General features: G+C 47.2%; 1 protein-coding gene across 1 annotated transcript in view; it reads right to left on the reverse strand.

Moving 5' to 3' along the window:
• The window catches only part of CACNB4 (calcium voltage-gated channel auxiliary subunit beta 4), a gene marked incomplete at both ends in the record, with an annotated part of 49,865 nt that overhangs the window by 2,175 nt on the left and 20,186 nt on the right, over nucleotides 1-27,504 (reverse strand). The window contains 11 exons of the mRNA XM_080346321.1: nucleotides 1,687-1,872; nucleotides 7,052-7,147; nucleotides 8,187-8,338; nucleotides 9,031-9,140; nucleotides 11,889-11,947; nucleotides 13,741-13,821; nucleotides 13,929-13,948; nucleotides 14,294-14,370; nucleotides 15,664-15,794; nucleotides 17,990-18,112; nucleotides 19,612-19,731. Of these exons, the coding sequence (XP_080202447.1) occupies nucleotides 1,687-1,872; nucleotides 7,052-7,147; nucleotides 8,187-8,338; nucleotides 9,031-9,140; nucleotides 11,889-11,947; nucleotides 13,741-13,821; nucleotides 13,929-13,948; nucleotides 14,294-14,370; nucleotides 15,664-15,794; nucleotides 17,990-18,112; nucleotides 19,612-19,731 (1,155 nt within the window). The remainder of the gene's footprint in view (nucleotides 1-1,686; nucleotides 1,873-7,051; nucleotides 7,148-8,186; nucleotides 8,339-9,030; nucleotides 9,141-11,888; nucleotides 11,948-13,740; nucleotides 13,822-13,928; nucleotides 13,949-14,293; nucleotides 14,371-15,663; nucleotides 15,795-17,989; nucleotides 18,113-19,611; nucleotides 19,732-27,504) is intronic.

Raw genomic sequence — 27,504 nt, forward strand, 5'->3', positions numbered from 1 at the left:
TTTAATTCCTAGGATTTGCATGAGCGCGCTAATTACCACATCACAAAACTACAGTTAAAACTGATGCAAATCCTGCCAAAGGTTTGACTTAGTATAAATCCACTTCAGATGATGGAAATCTTTACTGCAAGATAACCACGCAAAACATGGGCACTCCCTGACCCTGCGGTCTCTGGTTGGGCAGCATTCACTCAGGGAGAAAGTTACCCCTCTGCAGAGAACTAGCACCGCTCAAGTCCCGCCTAAGCCTCCACGGTGAGGGTGAAGCGGGGATTAAGTGACGCGTACCTTCAGCCAGCCCACTGCACAGGGGTGATTTTCATCTTCAGTGTGAGTTTTCCCTAAGTAAATGGAGCAACATTGCACAGTCACTGCTGGTGTCCATTGATCAGAGAGAAATAAATGCCTGAAAAAAATTCTGTGGATACACCCAGTTTGCAAAATGAAACTGAAGAGGTGAAAGTTCTGCACATGGTACTTTATTGTCATGAAGGGATGGAAAACTGAAATTGTAAGGCAAGTGAAAATGGAAACAACATTTTACATGTGCATGTCATTAGTAATTAGAACAGTGCTTGTGCAGTCAGCAGTCAGGAAACAGTGACTTACTGATCCTAATCAAACCAAGCACAGCGTTAGAAATGTGAGCATCGGGGATCATGCACCTCCAGTGCAGTGCGATCCACTCACACGAAAAACAGCTCCATGTTAACTGAAAACACTGAACAACGAATCATTTCCTTCAAAATCGTTACCTGCTTCCAGATACTCTACAAGCAGAACAGAGGTTAAATTTGTCAGGTCAGTTATTCGTTACACGTCACTCGCTCAACTCTAATTTGGACACACATTAGAGAGCGCACACTCCTGCCAGGGCACACACACATACAACTTCTGCCGCTCTCACACTTCAAAGTTGCTGCAATGCTGATCCTCTCAAGCATTCGGAACTATTAATCAAAAACATTGTCTCTTTTCAAACTTAGTAAAGCACGTACTTCTCATTAAGGACTATTTACATGCCACGTTTGAAGTTTCAAAGTTCAGCCGATTTTGAGCTATCCCTGTGGAAAAAAATGGTCAGAATTTTTTTCAATGGGTAAAAAAAGAGGTATTTTATTCACACTCAGAGAACTCAGCAAGGTGAAGGCGTTTTGCTCATACAAGAGACAAGCATGGAAGCTTTTCCACCCAGAAGTGAACGTGTTGTGAAGTTATGAGGGCAGAAATAAAAGGGATCATTACAGACACTGCTCTGCATTCCTAAATGCAGCAGCTGTTGGCTTAACCGCTGCGACACGCCGCACGTGCTTAGTCGCAATCTGAAAGGGCCCCGTTTGCAACGATTTGAAAAAAGGCCATTTTCTAACATGGCTGTAACACCACTTGATAGAGTGGCGTTTAAATCTTGCTCCAGAACTAACTCCTTGCCAGAAAATTGATGGCCATTTTATTATATATTATTATTATCATTATTATTAAAGCAAGAGCAGTCCTGGCTGCCGAGCTGCTGCTTCACCGCTGCCTCTGCTCACGTCTGAGCGCTGGCAGTGGCCAAACGGAGTAATAACTCACGAAGAAAACATAAGTCACGCTCGATAAAACACATCATGCTATTTCCCCCCCAGATGAAACAAAGCCCACCTGAGCTGCGCCGGCGCCTGGGGCTGAAACGTGTTTTCGTACCTGCAAGCCCGAGATGGCAGCGGGGTACGGGGACAGCGCCGTGGAGCCCAAGTTGCGGCCCAGGAGGGGGGTCATGGGGGTGCTGCTGGTGGTGTGCGTGGCCCGCCAGTACGCCTCCAGGTACTCCGCCAGGTGCTCGCACGCGTCCTCCAGCTGGTTCTCGTCCAGAATGACATCAAACATTTCCTGAGCACGACAACAGAGTTTGGGGCCGTTACGACGTTATAGGTGAAAAGGAAGAGATGTTAATTCTCATCATGTTAATCCCTGAAAATTCAATCCGTAAGAATCGGAGCACAGGGACTGCCGAAGAAAATGTTATGAGTGGGTTTGTAGGATGAGAGGAAACGGCCTCAAGTTGCCCAGGGGAGGCTGAGGGAACAAATTCTTCCCCAAAGGGCTGTGGGGCATTGGAACAGGCTGCCCAGGGCAGTGCTGGAGTCACCATCCCTGGAGGGCTGGACAGACGGACATGAGGTTCTCAGGACATGGGTTAGTGCTAGAGTTTAGTTATGGTTGGACTCAATGATCCTGAGGGTCTCTTCCAACCGAAATGATTCTGTAAGTGACCAAAAGCAGCACCTCTGTTCTCAAATCCGTGAGAACATGCCAGTACAACCCTTTTCCTACTGATGGCTTGGCTGTGGTCAGCACCGGAGCGTCGGTGCAAGTCCCAGCACTCACCCAGCCCTCCTCACCCTGCTGATAACGAACCATCCTAATCAACCATCATAACAAACCACCATGAGTCCCTCAAGAGAAACAGAAACATATTTTCAGCGGTGATATTTTGTACCGCGTCTGAACTCGCGCCTTAGTGGAAAAAAACTATTGTGAAAATAGCACAGGAAACGAAAAAATAAGGGCAGGTGCTGCAGGTGTGAAAAGCAACCGATACAAACCACAGGCGGCTCTTTCCTCCACATCTGTTTATAGATCTGCCCAATACACAGAGAGCTGATGTCTCCAGAATAAGATATAAAACTGCACGATGAATCTGTCATACACCTTGATCATGTATGTACCGTCGGCCCCAAGTCTAGTCCAGAACTTACTTTAATACTGCACCCGTTTTATTGATTTTTCAATTTATTTTCTCTTCTCAGCAGGGCAGAGAAATGCCTCCTCCTCTGCCAGCAAGCCTGGAGATTTCTTATAATAATAATAATAATACTCTTAACACTACATCCTTTGGTCAAATTCAGTGGTTTTTGCTGCTTGTTTTGCTCCTCAATTTATCTATACCCTTTACACCCTCCCTTACTATTTAAACACGCATTGATATGCTACATATTCCACTATAACGCTCACACCATCATTTGTGGAAGAAGTTAGTGATTCAAACACGTTAGCGTTAGGAAATAAAAGACCGTGATTTGCTTACACATACTTTGCTTTGGAAGATATTGCCAGTACAATATTACGCTTGGAAGAGAAGATGTGTTTTCTGAAATAAGGAATGAACGTTGCCATTTTCTGGTCCGAGACCAGCAGGCGGTTTCCCTGCGCTGCTCCTCCTTTGCACAGCCATGGATTTGAGGGCAACACTGCCTTTTTTATCCAAACTGGAAGGTAATTGTGGCTCCATTCCTATGTATTTGGGAGGAAAGACTCTTTCAAGAAGACCCTTGTTTGCAATTCAACTCTCAGTAAACTAAGATAAATAAAGCAATTTCTTTCCAGCTCTCCTTACAATGCACTTTATGCACTGCAACATTTTCTTACAACCTGCGTAAAATAGTTATGAGCATTTCCATATACTAGTATTTCTTAAGTGAAATACATTAAAGCAGTGGCCTTTTGAGGAGAGGAAGAGAGGGAGGAAGAGAGGGAAGAGGAGAGGGAAGAGGAGAGGGAAGGGGACAGGGAAGGGGACAGGGAAGGGGACAGGGAAGGGGACAGGGAAGGGGACAGGGAAGAGGAGGAGGAGGAAGAGGAGGAGGAGGAAGAGGAGGAGGAGGAAGAGGAGGAGGAGGAAGAGGAGGAGGAAGAGGAGGAGGAAGAGGAGAGAGAAGAGGAGGATAAAATTAGTTGCCCCTGTCCTCTGCTATTTCTTTTGGTTTACAGCTCAGGCCAATCCCAAATCACATCGTGCACTCTGGGTCTGGAAAGGATGCTCTGGGGGAAAAGATGCCCCAGGCAGAACGGCCAGGATGGAGATGCACCCGAGGAGGATCTGAACATGCAGACATAGCTGCTGTACCAGCTATTTTTAACAATATCAATGCATTTTAGTTCAGCCACAGTGTCATTTCTGGTATTTTTCAGGTTATGTCAAATAGACCAGAGGGATATACAGCTTCCCTTAGCATTGGCACGAATCCAGAAGTTAAAATCCTCATCAACTGCATATTAGTGGTGCATTTAGAGCTCCACAAGGAACACAGCTCGTGTTTGGAGCAGTACAGTGTCCGTGCTGGCGGGAGTGGCGCAGCGGCAGACGCGCTTTGCACCGGCTGGAGCAGCAGCACAAAGATCAGCAAGGAATCAATAATGAAAGCGGCTCCTGAACTTAGATACGCCCCAAGAGACAGCTGTTTTAAAATGTCCAGACGTACCGCATCGTCTGCGTACTCCAGGCTGACTCTCAGCGAGTGATAAAGCGAGGCTTTTACAGTTTTTAGGTATCTACCCTTTAAACAAATACTGTTGAGGAACTGGAGCTGCGGAACAGAACAGCAGGTCGCCGTGCAGAAGGCAGGCAGCGGTGTCTTTGGTCTTAGCAGTATACTTTTACTTAATTAAATCAGTTGGCTCTTTAATTTAAACTTAACCTAATTTAAACAATCGCAAGCAAAGCCGCACACTTACTGCTGGAAGCAAACACAAAGACAGACCCGTTGCCTTCAACACCGACCACGTTTAATATTAAAATGATGGAGGTGTTTGTTGCGATTTCACGGGGATTTCATTGCCCGAAGACATTACCAGATAATTTGAAGCCTGGTTTTAAAAGCTGCTGGTTAATTAAGGAAAATAAACAGTGCAAAACTGATCTGGGGGCTGCGGGGCGAGTCGGAGGGGACGCAGACCCGGAGCACGTGCATGTCTGAGATCTGGAAACATTTCTCTTATCCCAATGGGCTCTCACTTTGTTGTCCTGAGCAATAAAACCCGCCTGCAGGACTGGGTGTTAGGGCAGTTTACTCCATCCTGGGGCCGGACAACGTAACCGCTGCGATGCAAAGAAGACGCTACATCACGTTCTTATTTCATCAACGCAGCTACTTGCCTCATTACAGCTGACATGAGCAAACTGAAGTGGAATAAGAGGAAAGCGCTGCATAAAAGAGCAAACAAGCCTCTCCGTGCAGGTGGGAAAACAAACACATCTTTCGAAATGAGAGGAACGTGCAGCGGATTGTTCTGTCAGCTCAGTGACAGCTCGGTGTAAACACCACAAACCGTATTCACAGAGGCGCAGATGCAGCTCCATTGAACTTGGCTTGCACCCTCTGTTGGGAAGGCACACGCTTTTATAGAAATTAGTTTGTGCTACAGAATAGTATATAATTCTGTTTTAGTCAATGGGACCATTTTAAGAGATAACAATTCAGTAGAAAATTACATGTGAGAAACATAATACAGCTGAGCTCTTCAGGTGAACTCGAGACGGCTTGAACACCTTGCAGAGCTGCTCCAAGTGGAAAACGAGGCTGAGACAGCGAGCAAAGGGATCTATGGTGATGATAATCAGCAGCTTAACCTCAGCTCCTACCAACGGGGAGGGTCAGGGAGCAACACGTCCTGTTGTACTTGAGGAGAAACGCCTGGATTATCTTTTTGTGGTCAATGGGAGTAAGAGAGGAGGAGGCTGTGAAGTTGGGAATCTCAAGGAGCACACAAAACCAAGGCAAGTTTCAAGGAAATAAATCCTTGTGGATCATCACTCCAGAAGCTGCTTCAACTTTGTTACTTTCATCTGAATCAAGAAAAACCCCATCTGAAATGGAGACAATCTCTTTAAGGTCTACATGGCACAAGGCAAAGTCGTCCAGAAGCAACATCTGACCAGCAAGGCCGGGCATTCCAAGGTGGTTCTTTTGTCAGCTGTCTGCATGTGTTAAGTGAAAGTGCCATCATGGAAACCTTCCCAGTGTCTGGTCTAAATTTCTCTGCATTAACCTGATTTCTCCCCGCAGCAGGAGGAAGCCGGGCAACACGGCCAGCCAGAAACAGGGCTGGCTGAGCCTCCCCTGTGAGCCCCACGTTACACACGGCTACAGCACTGGAAAAGCAAACCCAGAGCCAAGTTCAGCTCCACACAGCACCTGCCTCTGCCTGATCAGCGACCTCTGCTCCCTCAGCAGCAGCTTGTTCCAGACAAGTCATCAGAATCTTTGATAAAATGGTTGGTAAACAGTGACTGTACTCTGAGGAGGTTCCTGGAACAGCTCGCGGGTGCTGCTGTGTTGGGAATGATGTGATCATCGAATCACAGGATGGTTTGTGTTGAAGGACCTTCCCAGCTCCCCCAGTGCCCCCCCTGCCATGAGCAGGGACATCTGCACCAGCTCAGGGTGCTCAGAGCCCCGTCCAGCCTGGCCTGGGATGTCTCCAGGGATGGTTCAGCCACCACCTCTCTGGCCAACCTGTTCCAGGCTCTCACCACCCTCAGGGCAACAATTCCTTCCTCATGTCCAGCCTCAATCTCCCTCCTTCAGTTTAAACCATCACCCCTTGTCCTATCACAACACACCCTGCTAAAAAGTCTGTCCCCATCTTTCTTATCAGCCCCTTTTAGGTACAGAAAGGCCACACTAAGGTCTCCCGGAGCTTCTCTTCTCCAGCTGAACAGCCCAGCTCCCTCAGCCTGTCCCCAACCAGGTGCAGGACCTTGCACTTGGCCTTGTTGAACCTCACGAGGTTTGCAGGTCCCACCTCTCCCGCCTGTCCGGGTCCCTCTGGGTCCATCCTGCCCTCAGGTGTGTCACCTGCGCCACTCAGCTCGGTGTCACAGACACACGACTCATGGCTGGGCTCGCTGTGCAGCTGAAGAAAACCCTCTGCAGCCTCCCCCACCCCACAGGTCTGAGCCTTGGGCCCTTGGGGACCTTCCGCTGACACTGCTCCACAAATGATGTCACCGGCTCGTGTGCTGGTCGATCGTTTTACCCTACACGTCATTTTTGACCTGTCACCCGGCTCCGGACCACAATAAACCCAGGCCAGGAGATAATCAGGATGAAAGTATCACACAACTTGTTTCTTAGCAATAAAAGCCGGTCGAGGGTTGCAACTGCAGGGCTGTCTGAATCACCGTAAAATGATAATGTATGCTCTCAGCTCCAGCCAAAGACCAACGCAGCAGGAATCTTTAGAACTGCACGTATCACCGGTTCTTCAGCCTTGCTCCCGTACTTACTGGTGGGCATTGTGCGAGTTTATCAGCTGCCACCAACTGAACGTTCAAGTGTTTACTTTGTGACTTTCCTCTCGATTTAATCAGTCGCTGCAACACCTGGTGGAGGAAAAGAGGCAAGTGTGAGTTTAAGAAGCGCGGATCCCCACAAAGCTCAGCCTGACAGCCCACTGGGAGATGACCAAGCTCAGGAGCTCTCTCGTATGTGTAACAAAACTGATAAAACATTGTTCTTGAATATAAGCACAAACCTTCCTGATAACCCCCCGAAAGCTGGACATGTTTCCCTCTGCATCACATTTGATCCCTTGCAAATATTTCAAATGCGGGGCAAATGGTGATTTTGCTTTATTCTACTTTTTTTTGACAAGCATAATCTAGAGGACCATGAGAATTACACATACACAGAACTACACTGGATTGGCTGCAGTACCACAGTAGCAGTAACGTGGCAATAATGCTGTAACTTAATCTGTTCTGAGGTACATTTTGGGTACAGAAGGTATTTTACACACACAGTTCATAGTTCTTTTTTGTTTTTACTTTTCACTGTGTTCATCACTAGAATTTAATGGGCTGAAAAGTCAGGAAACTGAAATTATTTCTCCGTAAAGTCTCAAAGAAAATCACAAGATCATAGAACAAGGGAGTATTTTTTAAGTCGGAATGACCTCTAGAGGCCTCTGTGCCTCTCCAAGGGAGCTGGATCAGACGGCTCGCAGCCTGTCCTCAGTTCTGAACATTCCCAAGGAGACCCCAGCACCTCGAGCCAGGACTGGCCCATCTTTGCTCGTGAGGACTTGTATTCGCCTTTGCTGAGCTTACAAGAGGCTCCTGAGAGCTGTTCCTTCCAGCCTGCCAAGGCCCCTGGAAATGACAGCACACTAACCTGCCCCAGGATGAGGTTTTGTCCCCAGCCTCCTGTGTTAGCAAAGGTCATTAACAAAAGGGCTGAACTGTACCGGTCCCATTACAGACCCCTGAGTGACGCCGCTGGTAACCTGCAACCCTTCCTCTAAAAATGTCACTGTCTCGCTCTTCATCCCTTCACTTCTTGGTGAGCAGCCACCACGCTGCGCAGTCCCAGCCCACATCCAGGCCCCCTCCAACGCAGGGACCTAAGGGTGGGACACGTCACCTTGGGAGAAGACACCTTGACGTGGACGATGATGGGTGCCAGGGAGGTCTTGATGAGCTGAGCGGGGTGGTTGATGGTGTCGGCGTCCAGCACCACCAGCTGCAAGGACCGCGCCAGCTCGAAGATCCTCTCGATTTCACTCTGTACTTCGGCTGGGGAAGGAAAGCGGAGCAGCTGAGACCCCAGCACTGCTTACGCTAAAATATCATCACCTCTTCGCTGCCACGGGCTGTACACATTCAGTATATGAACTCCATAGGTGAATTAATGTATTTTCCATAAAATAACCTATTACTCAAGTAATTGTTTTATAGAGACAATTCCATTGCCTAAGAACACATACGTACTACATTAATTTATAACAGATATAAACATCAGGGGACAATTAAACACACGTCTCTATTAACATAAACTAAACTTATTTTCCACATCTGCTAAACAATTAGGAGTCGTAAGATTCTTAATTTTTGACTTCAAGTGATGCATTGATATTTCTTACAACTATTCTTGCTCTCGGATTGTAATTGTGATTTAACTCAAACAAGAGCCTGTGTGAAAAGCAGAACTGTGACCTCCTCATTCTAGAAACACAAAAATTGTCTATGTTCAATAATCGACAGGGTAACATTTAAAACACCACCAATGGTGACATTCACACCAAAACACTTTCGTCTGAAGAAAAAGGAGACATTGATTTCCATATAAATTATATTTCTGATATTCATTGTTCTGACTGCTGTAGACACATCTACAATTGCCGAACCGATGACATCTTGGTTGAAATCCTGTCCCTTTCCTCCAGCATGTAACCATGCTCAGAATTACACCCGTGTCAATGTCTTACCTAAACTGGACCTTGTGTTTGACCGCTCGATTATTGCCCTCTTGCTTGGATTATTCAGAACGGACCTCTTAGCAAGAGAAATGTCAGCTGTCACTCTGGTTATTGATATCCTGGAGCGAGAACACAGCACAAAACCACAACAGTCATGTTTTCAGTGCCCTGCACATGTTTCGCAGCTACATTCCATTCCCAAGTGCAAACACAATAAAATACAACGCCGATATGTTTTATGGCTGAGTTACGGCGTCATTAAAGACCAACTAAAAGAAATGCTACATAGTTGTACATTGTTTTCTATTCCCTGCACTATTGTGGACTCTGGCACATAGTTTCTGCTGTTCTCCTCAATGCATTAGATAATGTGTCTCCTTCACAACTCACCCCGTACACAAATCCACACAACACCACAAACACTGCAAGTTATGCGAGTCTTACAGTGCACAGAACAGCACAGTCGTAACCACAACAGCCCTTCACCACAACAGCCCTTCTCCTCCAGGTGATGGATGAAACCTGACGTTGCTGAGATGTCTGGACACCTGTCACTCACAGCTGAGCGCCTGTTGGTCACCGACAGACCTGCCTGTGTCGGGACACCCGTCCTGCAACACACCCTCCTGCTCCAGGCAGTTGGTTGCGTGGTTCGATGGGAGGAAGGTAATTTGGGGCACAGGCACCCGTACTCCTCTGTACCTAGGGAAGGTGGGGCTTTTCACTTGACAAATGTTAGAAAACAAAGACCGCACAATCACTCCACGTAAAATCCATTTTGGAGGAGCGCGATGAGCCCAAGAGCCGTGAATAAGGAGAAGAAAGCAAGCTGGAATTCACTGGGAGCTACTCCAAATGACGTAAGATTGATGCAGCTCTAAGTGAAGTTATCAGATGGAAGAGTAAAAGAAGCACAAGTTGGGTGGGGAATAACCTGATGAAATTTAACAAGGGCAAGTGTAGAGTCCTGCATCTGGGCAGGAACAACCCCAGGTTCCAGTATAGGTTGGGGAATGACCTGTTGGAGAGCAGCGTAGGGGAAAGGGACCTGGGGGTCCTGGGGACAGCAGGGTGACCATGAGCCAGCACGGGGCCCTTGTGGCCAGGAAGCCAATGGCTACAGATGCCAAGTGTGTTTTCGGAGGGAGGGAAGGAGTCCTGCCAGTCCGGGTCTTACTGAACTCTTCTGAAAAGCTGCTCCTTGGACACCCGTTTCCTTTCTGGCAATGTGGGCCTTGCAGAAGAGGTGGAAACAAAGGAAAAAGAAAGGGCGAGAGGAGAAAGACTGTGGAGCCGTAGTTGGCAGGAGGACCAAGAAGCAGCTGAAAAGGAAAGTCAGAGCTGAAGTCAATCGCCTCATCTTGCTCGGTGGGGAGAGGGCCTGAGAGTGGCCCAGTGCGCTTTATGTTTTCTTCTCTGTATTTAAGCACCTCTGATCTTGGTGTAGGGTACAAAAACGTGCCTCCTAAAGGATATACTCATAGCAATCACGTTGTTAAATGTTTGGTGTAGGCTGTTGAGGGTTCGCGCAGCACTGCACCTCCTCACTGCGCCCCAAAAGGGACCCTGAGCATCAGTCCTGCTCCAGCTCTCCCAAACAACAGCCACTATTATTTCCACTGTCCTAACCCAAGGTTTTGGGTACTTTCTAACCTGTCACACAGCAGCAGGTGCCTGTAAGAGACGCCACGGAGCGAGCCTGCATTCCTCACAGGGAAATCCAAATGGTCCCTCTCGCAGCTCATCAGGAAACATCCTCTGCGCTCCAGATGAACAGATGAACCTTCCTCACAAGTTCTGAAGTTCCAACACACTCTTCTCCATATTTCAGTCCTCAGCATTTCCTTCTTCAAACTGCCTTTTGAAGTAGTTTTGACTACTGGGGACATCTAAGAGTTGATTTTTCTCAGGTGTTGGTCTGAAGCCCCGTTACTGCACCCTGTTGAAATGTGGTTTCTGATCCTCATTTCAGGCCTGGGGTGTAATCAGTTTTATTTTGAGAACATCCTGCTGTAAAGGGGCCTGGAAGTGCCCTGGAGGTGCTGGAATGAACCAGCCCAAATAGAACAACTTCCAAATAAAATCAAGAAGCATTTGTTTGCTGTCCGCACACCTGCAGGACACACTCCTTAAGAAATCTTCATATTCCCAAAGGTTTGTGAATAAAACTAAACTTTATGTGTAATTAGTCATGTTTTCTCAACTGTTCCATGACATGGAAGGAACTGGCCAGCTATCTACTCTTCAAATTCAATAAATCCTACTACAGACATAGCGGCTATGAAGATACGAGGCTGAGGGAGCTGGGGCTCTTTAGTTTGGAGAAGAGGAAACTAAGGGGGGACCTTATTAATGCTTATAAATATATAAAGGGTGAGTGCCAGGAGGACGGAGCCAGGCTCTTCTGGGTGGCAAACAATGATAGGACAAGGGGTAATGGGTACAAACTGGAACACAAAAGGTTCCACTTAAATTTGAGAAGCAACTTGTTGGGGTGAGGGTGTCAGAGCCTGGCCCAGGCTGCCCAGGGGGTTGTGGAGTCTCCTTCTGTGCAGACATTCCAACCCGCCTGGACACCTTCCTGTGTAACCTCATCTGGGTGTTCCTGCTCCATGGGGGGATTGCACTGGATGAGCTTTCCAGGTCCCTTCCAATCCCAAACATACAGTGATACTGTGATACCGTGATACATGCACTAGTAACCCATGAGCCGTGTTCCGCCCCACGGCTGCCTGCATTTCAGTGCTGATACAAAGCCGATAAACCCGTTTCGAACATGCATCCCTTAAAAAAATAATAATAATAATTTTTAAAAAATGGTAGTAACGCATGGGGGGAAAAAGCACGAAAAGGACAGGATTCCTCACCTCCCATCAAACCTGTGCTTCAGGAAGTCAAAGAGAGCTTTCTGCATCATGTCTGTCACCTTGGCAGAGGGGAGGGACATGGAGCAGGGAGGATGGACAGCGAGAAAAAGAGGTCAAAAGTAAGAAAGAGAGGTAAGTAGAAGGTAAGGATACTGCCAGCAATCAGCACGTCTCACGAGAACTTCCCTTCACGGCACCAGCACAGGACAAGGCAGCTTGAACAGACCAGTTGCCTTTGGGTTGGTTTTTCGGTGGGGTGTTTTTGGTTTTGTTTTGTGTAACACCATTAGAACTGGCTTAAAACTTCAGATACAAGATTTACAGTGTTGGACGACTGTTCTAACACAGAGAAACAAAAGGATGCCTCCACTCATCGACTTTACTGCATTAACTCCTTGTCCTCTCCAGGACAACTCAGGCTGACACCTCTTGTCTGCCAGTTGAGACAGGAGCTTCATCCAACCCCCACGGCCTCTGCCTCTCTATTTCTCCATGGTTGTCTTTCAAAATTCAGAATTTAGTCAGGGAAAATTAAAGCAAATAGTCAAAACAATTTCCCCACGTCAATGGGTCTGTTACGCAGGCCGCTATTTGTAATTGAAAATGAATATTCTGCGCTACCATTTCTACACCTTCACATGTTCAAGATGTCATGTTTAGTGTTACTTTGTCAAACAAAAGCAGCACGGTGTATCTGTAGAGGTTTGTGTTAACAAACAGCCTCTCTCCCCTCCAAACCTGAGGGTCCCGAGGCAAATTAAAGTGTGGTGCAGCACCATGGAAGTCCAGGGATGAAATCTACTCCTGTCAAGAAACATCTCCATAAAATTAAAAGGCAGAGAGTAGAACATGAAGTACCTGCTTTGCTAAACTACACTTCCAATCATTCTTACAAAAAACAATGCAAGAACGCTGCATTATGCTAGTAACCACATCGTGTTGTACTCTTCCAAAAAGAACCATTCCAATGTGTTTAATAATATCCTATAAAGTACTAACAACATTAATTGAGCTAAACAAAGTGTAGCTTTTATTTTATGTTCATGTTCATTTGGTTCTTAATTCAGCAAAACACTTAAGAGATGGTTAAGTTCACAAAACGCCCTGGTAACAACCTCTGCTCGTTCAGCCTGTGTTAAACGCTCACTTGAAAATTGGGTGTCCTGCTTATCTACTTCTACATTGAACACAGGCAAATAATTTAGAAGGGTTAGAGGTTGCTTTTGTTATATATTTCAATATACTAACAATCCTAGAAAATATAAACTTTAGGAAAATACGCTGTGATAATAATCGTCAGTTCCCATCTGCGGCTTCAGGTGCTGGAGAAGGAAACTGAACCTGCTGCAATAGTCCGTTTGCCAAGCACGGGAAGACGCCGAGTTTTTAAAAGTGAAACAAAGGAGAACAATGGTGAAGTTTATTCCAAATGTTTTCTAATTAAGTTCAAAGCATGTGCCAGTTTGACTATAATTTCCCATGCATGCAGAAGTCTGGCTGGTTAACTTGACTGCTCCCCCTTCTTCTTGCAGTGGACACGAGTCTCTTTTTGTCACTTGATTTAATCAAGAATAACTGCACCGAAGATCATGGATGTGCGCTGTGTTTAAAGCAGTAAAACTGCAAAACGAGCAGTTTTGTACTCACTTTACCTGCCCTTCTGCTGAGGCATCGCGAGCAACACACACTGTTGCGAGGTAGAAAATAATCAGCTGGCACCTCACCCAAATGACACAAGGTCCTAACCGTGCTCTTAAATCTTATATCATGTTTCTGACAATTATTTAAGCTAAGATCACTTTAAATTATCATAAAACAGTTGTGCTGGACCATGCACAGCGAATGTATGTACCTCATAGCCTTTTAGCGACGGACCCACCAACACAACAGGTCTCATTGACGGTACCACATCGTATGGGGGAACGTGCTCTGTCTAGAAAAGAAAACCACCCTGATCAGAGGAGACCCACAGGAAAATCCAGGGAATCACATATTAGAATTAAATAAAATAAACAAGATGGAAACAAAAGTTCTACTTACCACTTTTTGTTTCTGCTTTGCTAAAAGACCAAATGAGAACTTGGTTAAAAACCACACGCTGTGTACAACAACCGTAACACTCGCAATGAAAACTCCCTTTGTCGGAGCACTCTTGGTTATTCTCCCAGCGCAGCCCTCTCCTGCTTCAACTGCCCGCTCAGCCCATTCGGGGGCAGCTGCCACATTTGTCCCACTCCCCAAGAACTACGGCATGTCTAGAAATAACGCCTTTGTCTGCCTCCGCAAGCACTTTTCTCTAAAACACCTTCATAATTTAGCAAAGGGGGAAACCTGCATTTTCTATATACTTTTAAAAACAGCTAATAGGAATAGCCAGAGTTCCCATCAATAAAATCCCGCCTTACCTGTGGAAGTAGGTGTAGCTCGGAACGTGCCAGAAACCATTTCTCCAAGACTTGAAGAAGAATTTCCACTGGATTTCCTGCGATTCCAGAAAGATCCCGTTAACACCAGGCACACAGGGATGGAAACAGGGGAGGATTTAGGCAGCAGATATGATAAATCACATTGGTAAAGGAGTTTTCACCCACATTCCCACCTCAAGAAAGCCCTGGTGTGCGGATGTCTCACCACACACCCTTTACAACATTCCCCTGTGTCCTTCAGACTTCATTTTATCCTTAATATTCTCTATAGGTGAGAATAGAGAAAACCTTTGCAAGAATCGGTGATTTGGTGGAGTTGTGCCCATTCACACAAGCAGAGAACTTTTCTAATACGCTGTACATGAAACAGTATCCTAAATACCCTGTTAGCATCCCTCTCTCCGAATTAGATACTATTCCTTCTGTAGGTCGAGATACATCGGCTTCATTTGAAGCGATTTCAAAAATCATAAAAGCAATTTGGGAAAAGCAGAGCTAAGGCTGCTCAACCGTTCTAAAAACCCTTCCCCAGATAGTTTATATTGAAATAATTCCTGCCCTTGATTAAGTTCATTAGCGTGCCAGCTCCCCAACAGTCCTGCACAGGGTCACTTGTGCTGCTGTTACTGCCATTAGGTCCAGACTTAACTGGCTCTTTACTCTGCAGCACTAAAGATGTGTGAACATTTCAAGTTTGCTTTCAATTAGTGTGAATAATAAGCTAGTAGTATATCAATTAACAAAAAACAAAGGCAAAAGTCTTTTGTGTATTGGGTCAATAGAAGAGTGACTTCAGTGACTGAACTGAGATTGTCAGAAATCGGTTTTACTTCCTAGACCTGTGACCAAGTTTATGTTTCTCCAGGGCCTTGCAATCACCAGCTCCAGCAGCGTGGAGACTCAGAATGGTCAGAATAATGGAAGTTGATTGACAAAGCTCATCTCTATAAAGTTCGAAAAGTCTGGGTTTGGCCAAAATGGAGAGAAATAAAGAAAAGAAAAGAAACCACAACCTTCAGAACAAAACAGTTGCAAAAAAGAAGAAAACCTGCAGCCTTTGAGCACCAAGTTGACTTAAACCCACAGGAACTTAAAACTCTCCAGCCCTTCGGAAACGTCTGTCCGTACCACTCGTCCTGTGTTACTCATCTTTCCTAAAGTCAATACACATTTTTTATTGTTTCTCAGTGCCAATATCCAACTCGCCTATTCTGGGCAAATATGTGTTTTCATTTGGAATCCCAAACGCAAATCGCAAACGCAATCCCTCCAAACGCACCGCGGTGAAAAAGAACCGAGTGACCTTTGAAGATATTGTCTGATTTCGGGTGGTTCTACAAGGTTCTCACCCTCCATGGAAGCGTCCCCTCTTCTGCTCCTGCTGGATGCGGATGTTCTCCAGGCGCAGCGGGCTGGGGATGAAGCCGATCTCGCAGCCCTCCTTCACCAGCCGCCCTATCCACCAGTCGTTATTGTACTTCTGGAACACACAAAGGTTACTCCCGTCACACCCCAAACCCCCTTGGTTTGTTACCCCCCAGCCTGAGCTCCAGACCATGCAACCAGACTCCACCTTGCGAGGGGGAAAAGCTCTACAAACACCTTTCTAGAAACAAAGATAAATATAGACCAGCTTGTCCAAGGCAACACAGAACATCGGGCAGCTCCAGCAACGAACTAAAACCGCTTCTGGCTATGCCAAGTGCTAACCAAAGCTGTGACACCTTCCTATAAATGAGGTTTTGATGGTGTCGCTGCCTAGAAGGAGCTGAACTATTTGGAGATGTACACATCTGAATTTCTGTCAGCTGAAAAAACATTCACTTTTAGGAAGAAACTTTAATATATAGCTGAACATATTACATTTCAATTTTATCATTAACTTCTAGTAACATACATTTTTCTGCATTATTGAAAGTCTGGACTAACTTTAATGATGGAGAGACAAAAAGCAATGATATAGCGTATATCACAGTAGAAAAGAAATCAATTAGCCTATTTATTAATCCATACACAAATATTAACATACATAGCTAAGGGAACACGACCCTTATACCCTCATCTTGAAACCTGCGCTCTCTATAGAGCTGTTATTGACAAAAGAGGTGCCAGTGTTTTATCATTTCGGCTTCCAAAATATCTGTTCTTCACGCTGTTACGACCCTGATTCAGACAACGTCCCTAAGCAGAGCTTAATTTTAAACACGTTGCTTCTGCTTAAGTCAATGTAACTATTTACATGCTTTAAAATAGACAAATACTGCGGGATCCAGCATTCTCTGGCAAATCAGCGAAATCAATGGATTTATTCCTGTGTAACCTCATCTGGGTGTTCCTGCTCCATGGGGGGATTGCACTGGATGAGCTTTCCAGGGCCCTTCCAACCCCATGGATTCTGTGATTTAAAGCGCTGTAGAACCTCAGTTCCATGAGAATTCCTGTTCTGGTTCTAAATGTATGGTCTGAACACATTATGGGCCATGGACTCGTGATCCATCCCTCCAGACACGAGACGAGAATCAGCGTTACGCTGAGAATATCAGAGCAGCGCAAACGATACGAAGCAGCAAGGAACACAGGGCTGTTTGCATTAGGTCACCACCTCCCATATGCTATTCTTTGCATTCGGCGCGTGGGAGGACGCCAGCTCATCCCCAGCGGTTGCCATGCCCATGATGATCTCTGCTGCGCTGTCAGTAATTGCTGCCGCTCCCTTGTTTAAGTCAGCACATAATGTATGGTCCTGGAGGAGACAGCTGAGAGGCGCAGGGCGCATCCTCAATATAGCAACTCAGCGGTTCCGGCTGACGTTTCATCCCGGAGCAGCTCACTTCGTACCCAGTTTAGCGTTATTATAGAGCTGGAACCACGCTTGTCCCAGCCTAAGGGAGCTCGCTGCTCGGGAGCCATGACAGACACACGTTCAAAGAAAGAGACGAGTACTGTACCCCCTAAAATAAACCCGGAATGCAGAGAGGGACTCAATGTTTTTGCAAGCTGCAGGCCTGCCTCTGAATCTGCAAAACAACAGGGGCTTGTGCAAATTCAGAGCGCTCACCGCACATGAAGAATTGCAGAAAATATGCTCAGCATGCAAGAAAATGTATTTTTCCTCTACCAAGCCATACTCAGGGCCCTTTTATTCCTATTCCTTTTTCCTTGTTTTTGTATCTGGCCTCTTCAATATTTTATTTTCCTATTGTATTATTCGAGGCCTTATTTCCTCTCTTATAAAGTCTGTCTTGTGCTTTATGAAGACCTGGTGTAACTTGCTGCTACTCCACTTTCTGATCAATAGAATCCCTTTCTATTATATCATCTCTGATCCATCACAATATTCATCTGACAGAAGAATCTGAATCTACCACACCAAAGGGGATTTAAAATACGAAGGACGTCATTTCCTTCCTGTGACACGAAAATCCGACCACGAGTCAGTAATATCAAGCGATAAAAAGGTGCAAGATAACCACTCCAGGGTGCTGGAACTCTAAAAAGCCTGAAGAACCATCACATCGACACTGATCAGATGGATGTGCTGGGCTCTCCTGCCTCCGCTCGGCTCTTGGATCTCTTTTTAATCAGGTGCAGCTCAGCCTCGACTGTTCAAATCATAGTCCTTGGCATGTGAAGAGATTCTCTTTCACATTCCCTTTTATAACATCTCGGGTTTACCTCTTTAATGTGCAGGAAGTCCTTGGCATCGAAGGAGATGGCAGTGCTTGGGACGGGGACATCTTCATCCAGAGCTCCGCAGTAACTCACGTTGGTCTTCACAGCAAACGCTACTGGTTTGGACTGCAAACAGAAACAGCAGCACAAACAGTGGCAACTTTCTGAATCAATAACTGATCTGTTCTACCAAACTAACCTTACAGAGGATGTTTGCCAAGTACACCAAAACCCAGAGCTGACAATTTCCCCCGGGCCAGCAGAGTTCAGCTGGCTAGAACATCCCTGTTTATATGAGAATATTTACACTATACCCCCCCAAACACCCTGTCTGCAGGTAACATCACCCATCAAACTATTTCAGAATATTATCATCACAGTATCACAGTATGTTTGGGATTGGAAGGGACCTCAAAAGCTCATCCAGTGCAATCCCCCCATGGAGCAGGAACGCCCAGGTGAGGTCGCACAGGAATATGTCCAGGCGGGTTGGAATGTCTGCAGAGAAGGAGACTCCACAACCCCCTGGGCAGCCTGGGCCAGGCTCTGACACCCTCACTGAGAAGAAGTTTCTTCTCAAATTTAAGTGGAACCTCTTGTGTTCCAGCTTGATCCCATTACCCCTTGTCCTGTCATTGTTTGCCACCGAGAAGAGCCTGGCTCCATCCTCCTGGCACTCACCCTTTATATATTTATAAACATTAATAAGGTCACCCCTCAGTCTCCTCTTCTCCAAACTAAAGAGCCCCAGCTCCCTCAGCCTTTCCTCACACGGGAGATGCTCCACTCCCTTCAGCATCTTGGTGGCTGCGCTGGACTCTCTGCAGCAGTTCCCTGTCCTGCTGGAACTGAGGGGCCACAACTGGACACAATATTCCAGGTGTGGTCTCCCCAGGGCAGAGCAGAGGGGCAGGAGAACCTCTCTGACCTACTGACCACCCCCTTCTAACCCACCCCAGGTACCATTGGCTTCCTGGCCACAAGGGCCCAGTGCTGGCTCATGGTCACCCTGCTGTCCACCAGGACCCCCAGCTCCCTTTCCCTACACTGCTCTCTAATCAACCAACAGTGTGAATTTCATCACCAGGCAAAAGAAGTCAGGGTGCCAGAGTGTGGGGAACTGCAGCGGGGCTGTGGAATCCTTGACAGAAAATATGGGAGATCAGCCTTGAGATATTAAGATTTACCTTTGAGAAGGATGGGAGTAAAGGAGTATCCGGAGAGAGGAGAGATGTACCCGTGAGAGAGAAGGGGATAGAAGAATAACATGGATGATAGAAAAATTAACCAATGAGATGTTAGTGCTGTAACTTGTAACCAATAGTGAAAAGACACATGAACTGGTAGAATTGTATAAAAATGCACTTGTAGCAATAAATGGCACCTATTACTTTCATCTTGAAAGAATTTGGTCCATGTCATTTGTCCGTCTCAACCGCGACACCAGACATTCCAACCCGCCTGGACACCTTCCTGTGTCACCTCATCTGGGTGTTCCTGCTCCATGGGGGGATTGCACTGGATGAGCTTTCCAGGTCCCTTCCAATCCCAAACATACTGTGATACTGTGATGCTGTGAAAAGTGCCCCAAAGCCTGGTTGCTCCTAAAGCTGCAGAGAACAGACCTTGGCCCTCTCGAGCTGGATGGCCGCTTGCTGCTCCCGTTCCTGGCGGATCGCTTCCCTGTCTTCTTCCAGAGACACATCCGAGTCCGAGGGTCTGCTTGTGTACGAATCTGCTGAGCCCTGCAATGCAATCCACGTCACTAAGAAAACACATGTAAGGAACGGAAACCCCTTCCCCAGTCGGATTCATAAAATACTTTTAAAATACTGGTTTCTCAGTTTCTTTGAGTGGGTTTTATGTATCGCGGAATCTAGCAGAGAAATAACCTGTGCATGAAGCCAAAGACAAAAATCTCAGGAATAATACTCCCCACTTCCAAACAACCTCTTTACTTTCTCAGTGACACAGTGAAACGCAGCTCGGCTGTGGCACTGCCTATAAATTGTCTTAATATCTAAATCCTGTCTGACAACCTTGGACTCACCACTGCCAAGGGCTCGGTCACATCAAATATAATTAAGGTATTGTAAAGCTTGGCTAGAATCAGCCTCCCTGTAAATAGGGTGTGTAAACGCTCCCCCCATGGCTGCCACTCACATGAAGCTTTGTTCTGTGCTTCCAGAGGGAGAAAAGTGCCAAAACTCACGTTATTAGAAGCTACTCAAGAGGGCAACACAAAAGCTGTACAGTGCTATGAACTGAAAGCAGCGCATACAGAAGGACGCAGCAGCCTCTAAGGGCTGGAATAAGGTACGGCCACAGTTAGAGTTGTTTATTTTTCTGGGACATTATTCAGGCCGTCGGGCAACATCTGAAGTACGTGGTGGCTCCTCTCTTCTCTTTATAAAGCAGTCCGGTGCCCATCCTGCACAGCTCATCTTCAGATCCGCATGGAGCAGGCAGGGCTTTCATCTCAGAGCAAGGTGATGGGAACCTTTACTCATGATTCATCTGAAATACTGATGCCCCTCTCTCCAAAACCTCAAACACCCAGCACGTAGGTCTATTGTATTCCAATGACCCAGAAGCCCGGCGAGACCAGCACTGATGGAGGGCTGAACACCCGGGTATTCACACAAAAGTAAAAGTACATTCTCACTGTAGCAGGAAACTCCTACAGAGATCTCAAAATCCTAAAGATTAGGTCTAACTTGCCACTCGAGATCCATGTTGAACAGCAAATCCATGTCCCTGACTGAGCCGCTTGCCAAGCGAATAGAATCTTTACTAATAGATTAACATCTGCCTGGTGAACAATGGCCTTTGCTTAAACCAGACCCCAGCCTTGCAGAGTCCTGGTGATACAGCATTTGATTAATTAGCGTTTGGGTCGTTAGCCCGGTGTGTTTGTCCCCACGCGATGCTCTGCAGTCACACACAAGCCCACGTTCTGTATCCCAGCGCTCGGCCGGGCTGGTTCTGCCTGCTGGAAAATGCAGTTTGGACCGTTTGGTGTAAAGAGCTGCATACGGTTCGCACTGCAGCCTAACTTCTTAACCTACCTATTCTGTGTGTCTTCGGAAAAATAACTACACAAAACCACTACCATAAAGAAAGAGAACTTCAAAAGATCAGGAGGATCTGGCCCCGGTACCGTACGCAGCAGGAGGAATATACAGCAAAGTACGACCAGTGCCAAGAGACACCAGTTCTGGTTTTAAATAAGGGAAAGGAGGAGTGCGCCGGGCTGTGTTGTGTTATATAACCAGTGTAACAAAGAACTTCTAAGTCATCACATTTCTATCGACAAATCAAAGACACCTTTATCTTCATAGAGAGCTCCAAAACCTGTAACTCTATACGTGTTCCAAAAGAGCCATTCTACAGCATGACGTCTTTCAATTTTTTTCCTTACACTCACCCACATCCTGCAGCACAGGGGCGTATATTCTATGTAATCAATATTCTTATTCTCCATGTAAGCGAACAGATTCTTAGGTATAGATGCGAGTACATTTCCATGAGCAGACTCCTGGCAAGGCAGCCCTGAGGAGCAGATGCTCTCCGTGTCGCACTGATAAGCTGGCCAGAAGCACGGCGCCGTCACTAGGGACAACGATGTCCTCTGCGTTGACAACAGGATTTTCCTAACGTGAGCTAACACACAGCTACCATCTTAACACACCAGAAATACCTGTTCCCGGACAGCCGGCCACCAAGGGGAGCGGGACAGGGCAGCGTGCCACGCGCCGGGGGTCCGGGGCTGGAACAAGTCGAACATGAAGAGCCTGAAAATGAGCACGAGCTCTTCCCAGCTGGGCAGCCAGACCTGCTGCTCCTCCTTCTGCCTCCTCCGGGACGGCACAGCGAGCGGGGGACCCGCCAGCCGCAGCGCTTGGCCGCGCTGCAGAGCACCCGCGGGACGCACAGCACCTGGTCCTGGGCCGGGATTCAAACTTCAGCTACCGAATGCAGCGCCAGAGGGATAAGAATATTTCTTCCCCGATCAAGGGGGAGAGTGCAGAGCACGGCAGCTCAACACACCTGGGTGAACCGGGTAGCAGGGGACCCTTGCACAGCCTGCTGTTCCTACTGACGCCTTGTTCAGTGACTGAGGGCGAATCACAGGATGGTTTGGGTTGAAGGGACCTCCCCAGCTCCCCAGTGCCCCCCCTGCCATGACAGGGACATCTGCACCAGCTCAGGTTGCTCAGAGCCCCGTCCAGCCTGGCCTGGGATGTCTCCAGGGATGGTTCATCCACCACCTCTCTGGCCAACCTGGGCCAGGCTCTCACCACCCTCAGGGCAACAATTTCTTCCTCATGTCCAGGCTGAATCTCCCTCCTTTAGTTTCAAACCATCACCCCTTGTCTTATTGCAACAGGCTCTGATAAAAAGTCTGTCCCCATCTTTCTTATCAGCCTGTTTCAAGTACAGAAAGGCCACAATAAGGTCTCCCTGGACCCTTCACTTCTCCAGGCTGAACGCCTCAACTCTCTCAGCCTGTCCTCAGCCTATGAGTGTGAGACTGAATTTAAATGGTCAAATATTCCAGTCCCAAAATTATAGCCCATCTTCCATATTAAAGTCTGCACGGTTCAAAGCAATTAAAGAAAAAAAATACAGACCAGGAGTTGCAAAGACAGCCCAGCTTCGTGGTACACAGGAACAGTTTAGCATCTATCAGCCACTAAACACTCTGAAGATCCAAAATGCTTTATAGCTGCTGATCATCACATTCTGTATCTCACAGACAACAAAATGTCACTAGCGCAGAAAGGAAGGAGGAAAAGTAACTACACTCTCCAAGTAATAAATCAAAAGGCATTATAATAAACATAAATAATATACTGCAGTAAGAATAGGCTTCTTTCTAGGATTTCAGTCCTAGCTGGTGTAACACACTGCAACGGGAACACACAACAGCCCGGTGTGCCTGGGAACCGAGACAAAGTCACTGCTGCTGGCCCCAGGAGCCACCGCTCCTCAGCACCGCTCCTCAGCACCGCTCCTCAGCACCGCCCTGTGCCCGGGCCACGTCTCTTCATCTCCGCGTGTGTCTTTGTATTTGTTCAAGTCCTCTGGACAGGATAAAGGCGATTTAATAGAAATAGCTGCCTACGCTGGATGCACAGCTCACCATACCGGCTTTTAGTGGCCTGTGTTTGAGCGCTGACCTAGTTGATGCTGTCAGAACAAAGGAGTCTCAGCCACAGCAGCTGATACCGCGAGGCCACCCCGGGCTGCTCGTCAATGCTGATCACTGCCCGTGTGCCAAACGGGACAGACCGGCACGATCCCCCCCACATGATCCCTTCCCCTTCTCTAGTGCCAAACCATAGGGATCAGTATGATCCCATCCACACGATCCCTTCCCCTTCTCTAGTGCCAAACCATAGGGATTAGTACGATCCCATCCATGCGATCCCTTCCCCTTCTCTAGTGCCAAACCATAGGGATCAGTACGATCCCATCCACACGATCCCTTCCCCTTCTCTAGTGCCAAACCATAGGGATCAGTACGATCCATCCACGCGATCCCTTCCCCCTCTTGCACCAAGCGATATGGATCGGTACAATCCCATCCATGTGATCCCTTCCCCTTCTCTTGCACCAAGTGATAGGGATCGGTACAATCCCATCCGCACGATCCCTTCCCCTTCTTTTGTGCCAAGCGATACAGATCAGTACAATCCCATCTGTGTGATCCCTTCCCCTTCTCTTGCATCAAATGATACGGATCGGTATGATCCCATCCACATGATTCCTTCCCCTTCTCTTGCACCGAATGATATAGATCGGTACGATCCCATCCACACGATCCCTTCCCCTTCTCTTGTGCCAAGTGATACGGATCGGTACAATCCCATCCACACGATCCCTTCCCCTTCTCTTGCACCAAACAATAGGGATCGGTACGATCCCATCTGTGTGATCCCTTCCCCTTCTCTTGCACCAAGCAATACAGATCAGTACGATCTCATCCACGTGATCCCTTCTCTTGCACAAAACTCTATGGATCAGTACGATCCCATCTGTGTGATCCCTTTCTCTTCTCTTGCATCAAACGATACAGATCAGCACGATCCCATCCACACGATCCCTTCCCCTTCTTCTCTTGCACATGGTACCAAGCAGCAAGGGGCTCAGCCGAGAGGTGCAGCCCCAGGACCGTGACTCGCGCTGCCGAAAATCAGCACGAGTCTGCAAACAGTGGCAAGATGGGCAGAAAAAGCCGTTCGGGGTAAATGGTGAAATCCGGCACCCTGTAAGGTACCGTGAGCATATGTGCTGCCATCCAGAGACCTGGACAAACTGGAGAGTTGGGCGGGGAATAACCTGATGAAATTTAACAGGGGAAAGTGTAGAGTCCTGCATCTGGGCAGGAACAACCCCGAGTTCCAGTATAGGCTGGGAAATTACATATTAGAGAGCAGTGTAGGGGAAAGGGACCTGGGGGTCCTGGGGACAGCAGGGTGACCATGAGCCAGCACTGGGCCCTTGTGGCCAGGAAGCCAATGGTACCTGGGGTGGGTTAGAAGGGGGTGGTCAGTAGGTCAGAGAGGTTCTCCTGCCCCTCTGCTCTGCCCTGGGGAGACCACACCTGGAATCTTGTGTCCAGCTGTGGCCCCTCAGTTCCAGCAGGACAGGGAACTGCTGCAGAGAGTCCAGCGCAGCCACCAAGATGCTGCAGGGAGTGGAGCATCTCCCGTGTGAGGAAAGGCTGAGGGAGCTGGGGCTCTTTAGTTTGGAGAAGAGGAGACTGAGGAGTGACCTTATTAATGTTTATAAATATATAAAGGGTGAGTGCCAGGAGGATGGAGCCAGGCTCTTCTCGGTGGCAAACAATGGTAGGACAAGGGGTAATGGGATCAAGCTGGAACACAAGAGGTTCCACTTTAATTTGAGAGGAAACTTGTTCGTGGTGAGGGTGTCAGAGCCTGGCCCAGGCTGCCCAGGGGGTTGTGGAGTCTCCTTCTGTGCAGACATTCCAACCCGCCTGGACACCTTCCTGTGTAACCTCATCTGGGTGTTCCTGCCCGATGGGGGGATTGCACTGGATGAGCTTTCCAGGTCCCTTCCAATCCCAAACATACTGTGATATTGTGATACTGTGAGCACGAGGAACCGAGTGTCCCCAGCAGGTCAGAGCAGAACAAGGACAACTAAGGTTTGCTTTTCTCAGCTCACGCATCTCAGAATCTGCTTAAGGCTGCTGGGAGCTACTATAACACAAGCAGTCCATAAATTAAAAACAACCTTTGTTATCCTTCCAAGTCCAGCTTTTGACTGTTTTTAAAACACCGCCCAGACGAAAGCAGCGCTTCTTGTCTTTCATTTTCAGTTCTGTTTGCAATTTGGTTTTGCAGATCAGAACACTGGCAGCAATATTGTGCAATATTGACAGGATATGGTGCAACACGCCAACACGAACCCTCACGCCTGCACAGCACCACGTGCGGTGAAGTTATGGGCTGATTATGACATTCACTGGAACCGCAATAGATGTGATGACACTAAATCCTGGGCTGCGTCCACGCTCTTGTCGCAGCTGGGAAAGTGTAACCCACTGCCTCACCACACAATAAGAAACAAAGAACGTGCGTAGTCCTAGGGAAGCGAGAGAAGAGGAAAGAGGGATTGCCCATCACATCACGTACCCCAACACCTTATCAAAAACACCCTTCCATTTCTTTATTTTCTCCTGACCCCTGGGAGACACAGGAGCTTTGTGAAGTGGGAGGGTAAGCGAGCTCAAGTGCACCCTGGATTTGACCATTTGAAAGAAACAGGCATTGCCAGACAATATATTATTCAAGGCAATGAAAGACCCGTTTCGTATTTCACAGCCTTTTTACTTCGGGCTTCTGTGAATTAATTTTTATTGCAATTTATTACTTATTTTCTCCCTCATTCATTTTCCTCTCTCATCTGTTAGTCTAATTCAGCTTTGATAAAAACACTGAGGTTTGAAGCAATCCCCAAAATGTTGGGGAAAAAGGGTAAAGCAGAAAGAACAGGGAGGCTGTTTATTCAGCAACTAGAAACTAATGGTAAATCATCAGCCACTCTTGCTCATTGACTTGAGACGCCTGAGAGATACACGCCAAGGTGGCTGGATGATGGGAAGTATTAACACGATATTCCTAATGAACATGGTGTTTCTATGCTTGTTCAGGGAGGAAAAGCTCACGTGCATCCTCTCCATGGACACTATGAACAAGAGCCGGGCAGGTCCGGCCTTCCTGCTCGCTCAGAAGAGCAGAAGAATATACCAACCTTTAGCTGTTCTGGTTTCAGACGGGAAGAAAAACATAAAGACTTCAGTGAGGCTGTAAATAATGTGGGTTTTTTTTCCAACTGCCATAAATATACAGCTCTGAATTGCTCTCTATCCAGCCATAACTTGTAATGCTCTGCCATAGAGCCCATGCAATTAAAGCATCAAGCCATTAGGAGCTCCAATCAGCCAGATGACATGCAGCCTCTTTTGAAAAGATTTAGGGTGCTGCAGAGCCCATTGCAACCCCGAAAGCATTGCTGAAAACATACCCTGCTCCGAGAAAAGCTTCTGCCTCATCCATTAAGCAAAAGGATGGGGCGGCAGCGTCTAATTGCAGGACCAGCTCTGGGCGTTGTGAGCACAACCCTCGCCCAGGAACAGGCGGACGCCGCGCACAGTCGCCGCTCGAGGGGAAAGCTCTGCTGGCGGCCTTCACACGCACACGTGGCTTTCGCCTTGGTGACAACAGAGAGCTCGCTTTGCAAAGCCACATTCTCCCCTCTAGAAGTATTAATATCCCCCTCGAATTACAAACTCTGTTACAGCTGTTGTAACGTTAAATAACGAGGTCCAGCAGAGCCATAGCAAAGCATTTGAGTGGGACTTTCTCAGCGATTCACATCTAAGAGTCAATACAAATGTGCCGATACGAGTCCAAGCAGGACAAGGATCAGTTCCCAACCAAAGAGTTTTCTGGAAGGACTGACACACAGACAAACTAGCTGCCCGACCATTCTGCACCGAGTCCTGCTTTCAGAACTCAATGCTCCGCAATTATTTCCTCCTCTATGTTTGGTTAATTTATTGATGACAACTCACTAGGTGTCTCAGCAATTTTGACATTACTAGGTAGTTAGAACATGTTTTTTTCAGTGTGAATACTCATTAGAAAATAGGGCAGTTGTTCTAACATTCTTTCCATGTTCTCTTTTCCCCCGAATTTCAGCTCTTGCAGTCCCGTCTCCCCTCTCGAGCTGCTCCAGCTCCGCACAGATTGTGTTTGCACATCTAAGAGACTGGGTTTAAAAAAAGCACCAGTAATACACACAGTTATTGCCAAAACACTCCAGCTTTTTCTGTAATGTTCAAATGAACATGCAAGATGTACAAGATTCTGCCTGACGTGCATTACGGGTATATATTCGCCAGCTGTTACATATGGAAAAGGTTTGCAGCTAAAAGAATTAGGTAGACTAAAAAAGAAGCGTGAGATAGTGGTCACTGAATA

Source organism: Nesoenas mayeri (assembly GCF_963082525.1).
Source record: "Nesoenas mayeri genome assembly, chromosome: 6".
Taxonomy (NCBI): Eukaryota; Metazoa; Chordata; class Aves; order Columbiformes; family Columbidae; genus Nesoenas; species Nesoenas mayeri.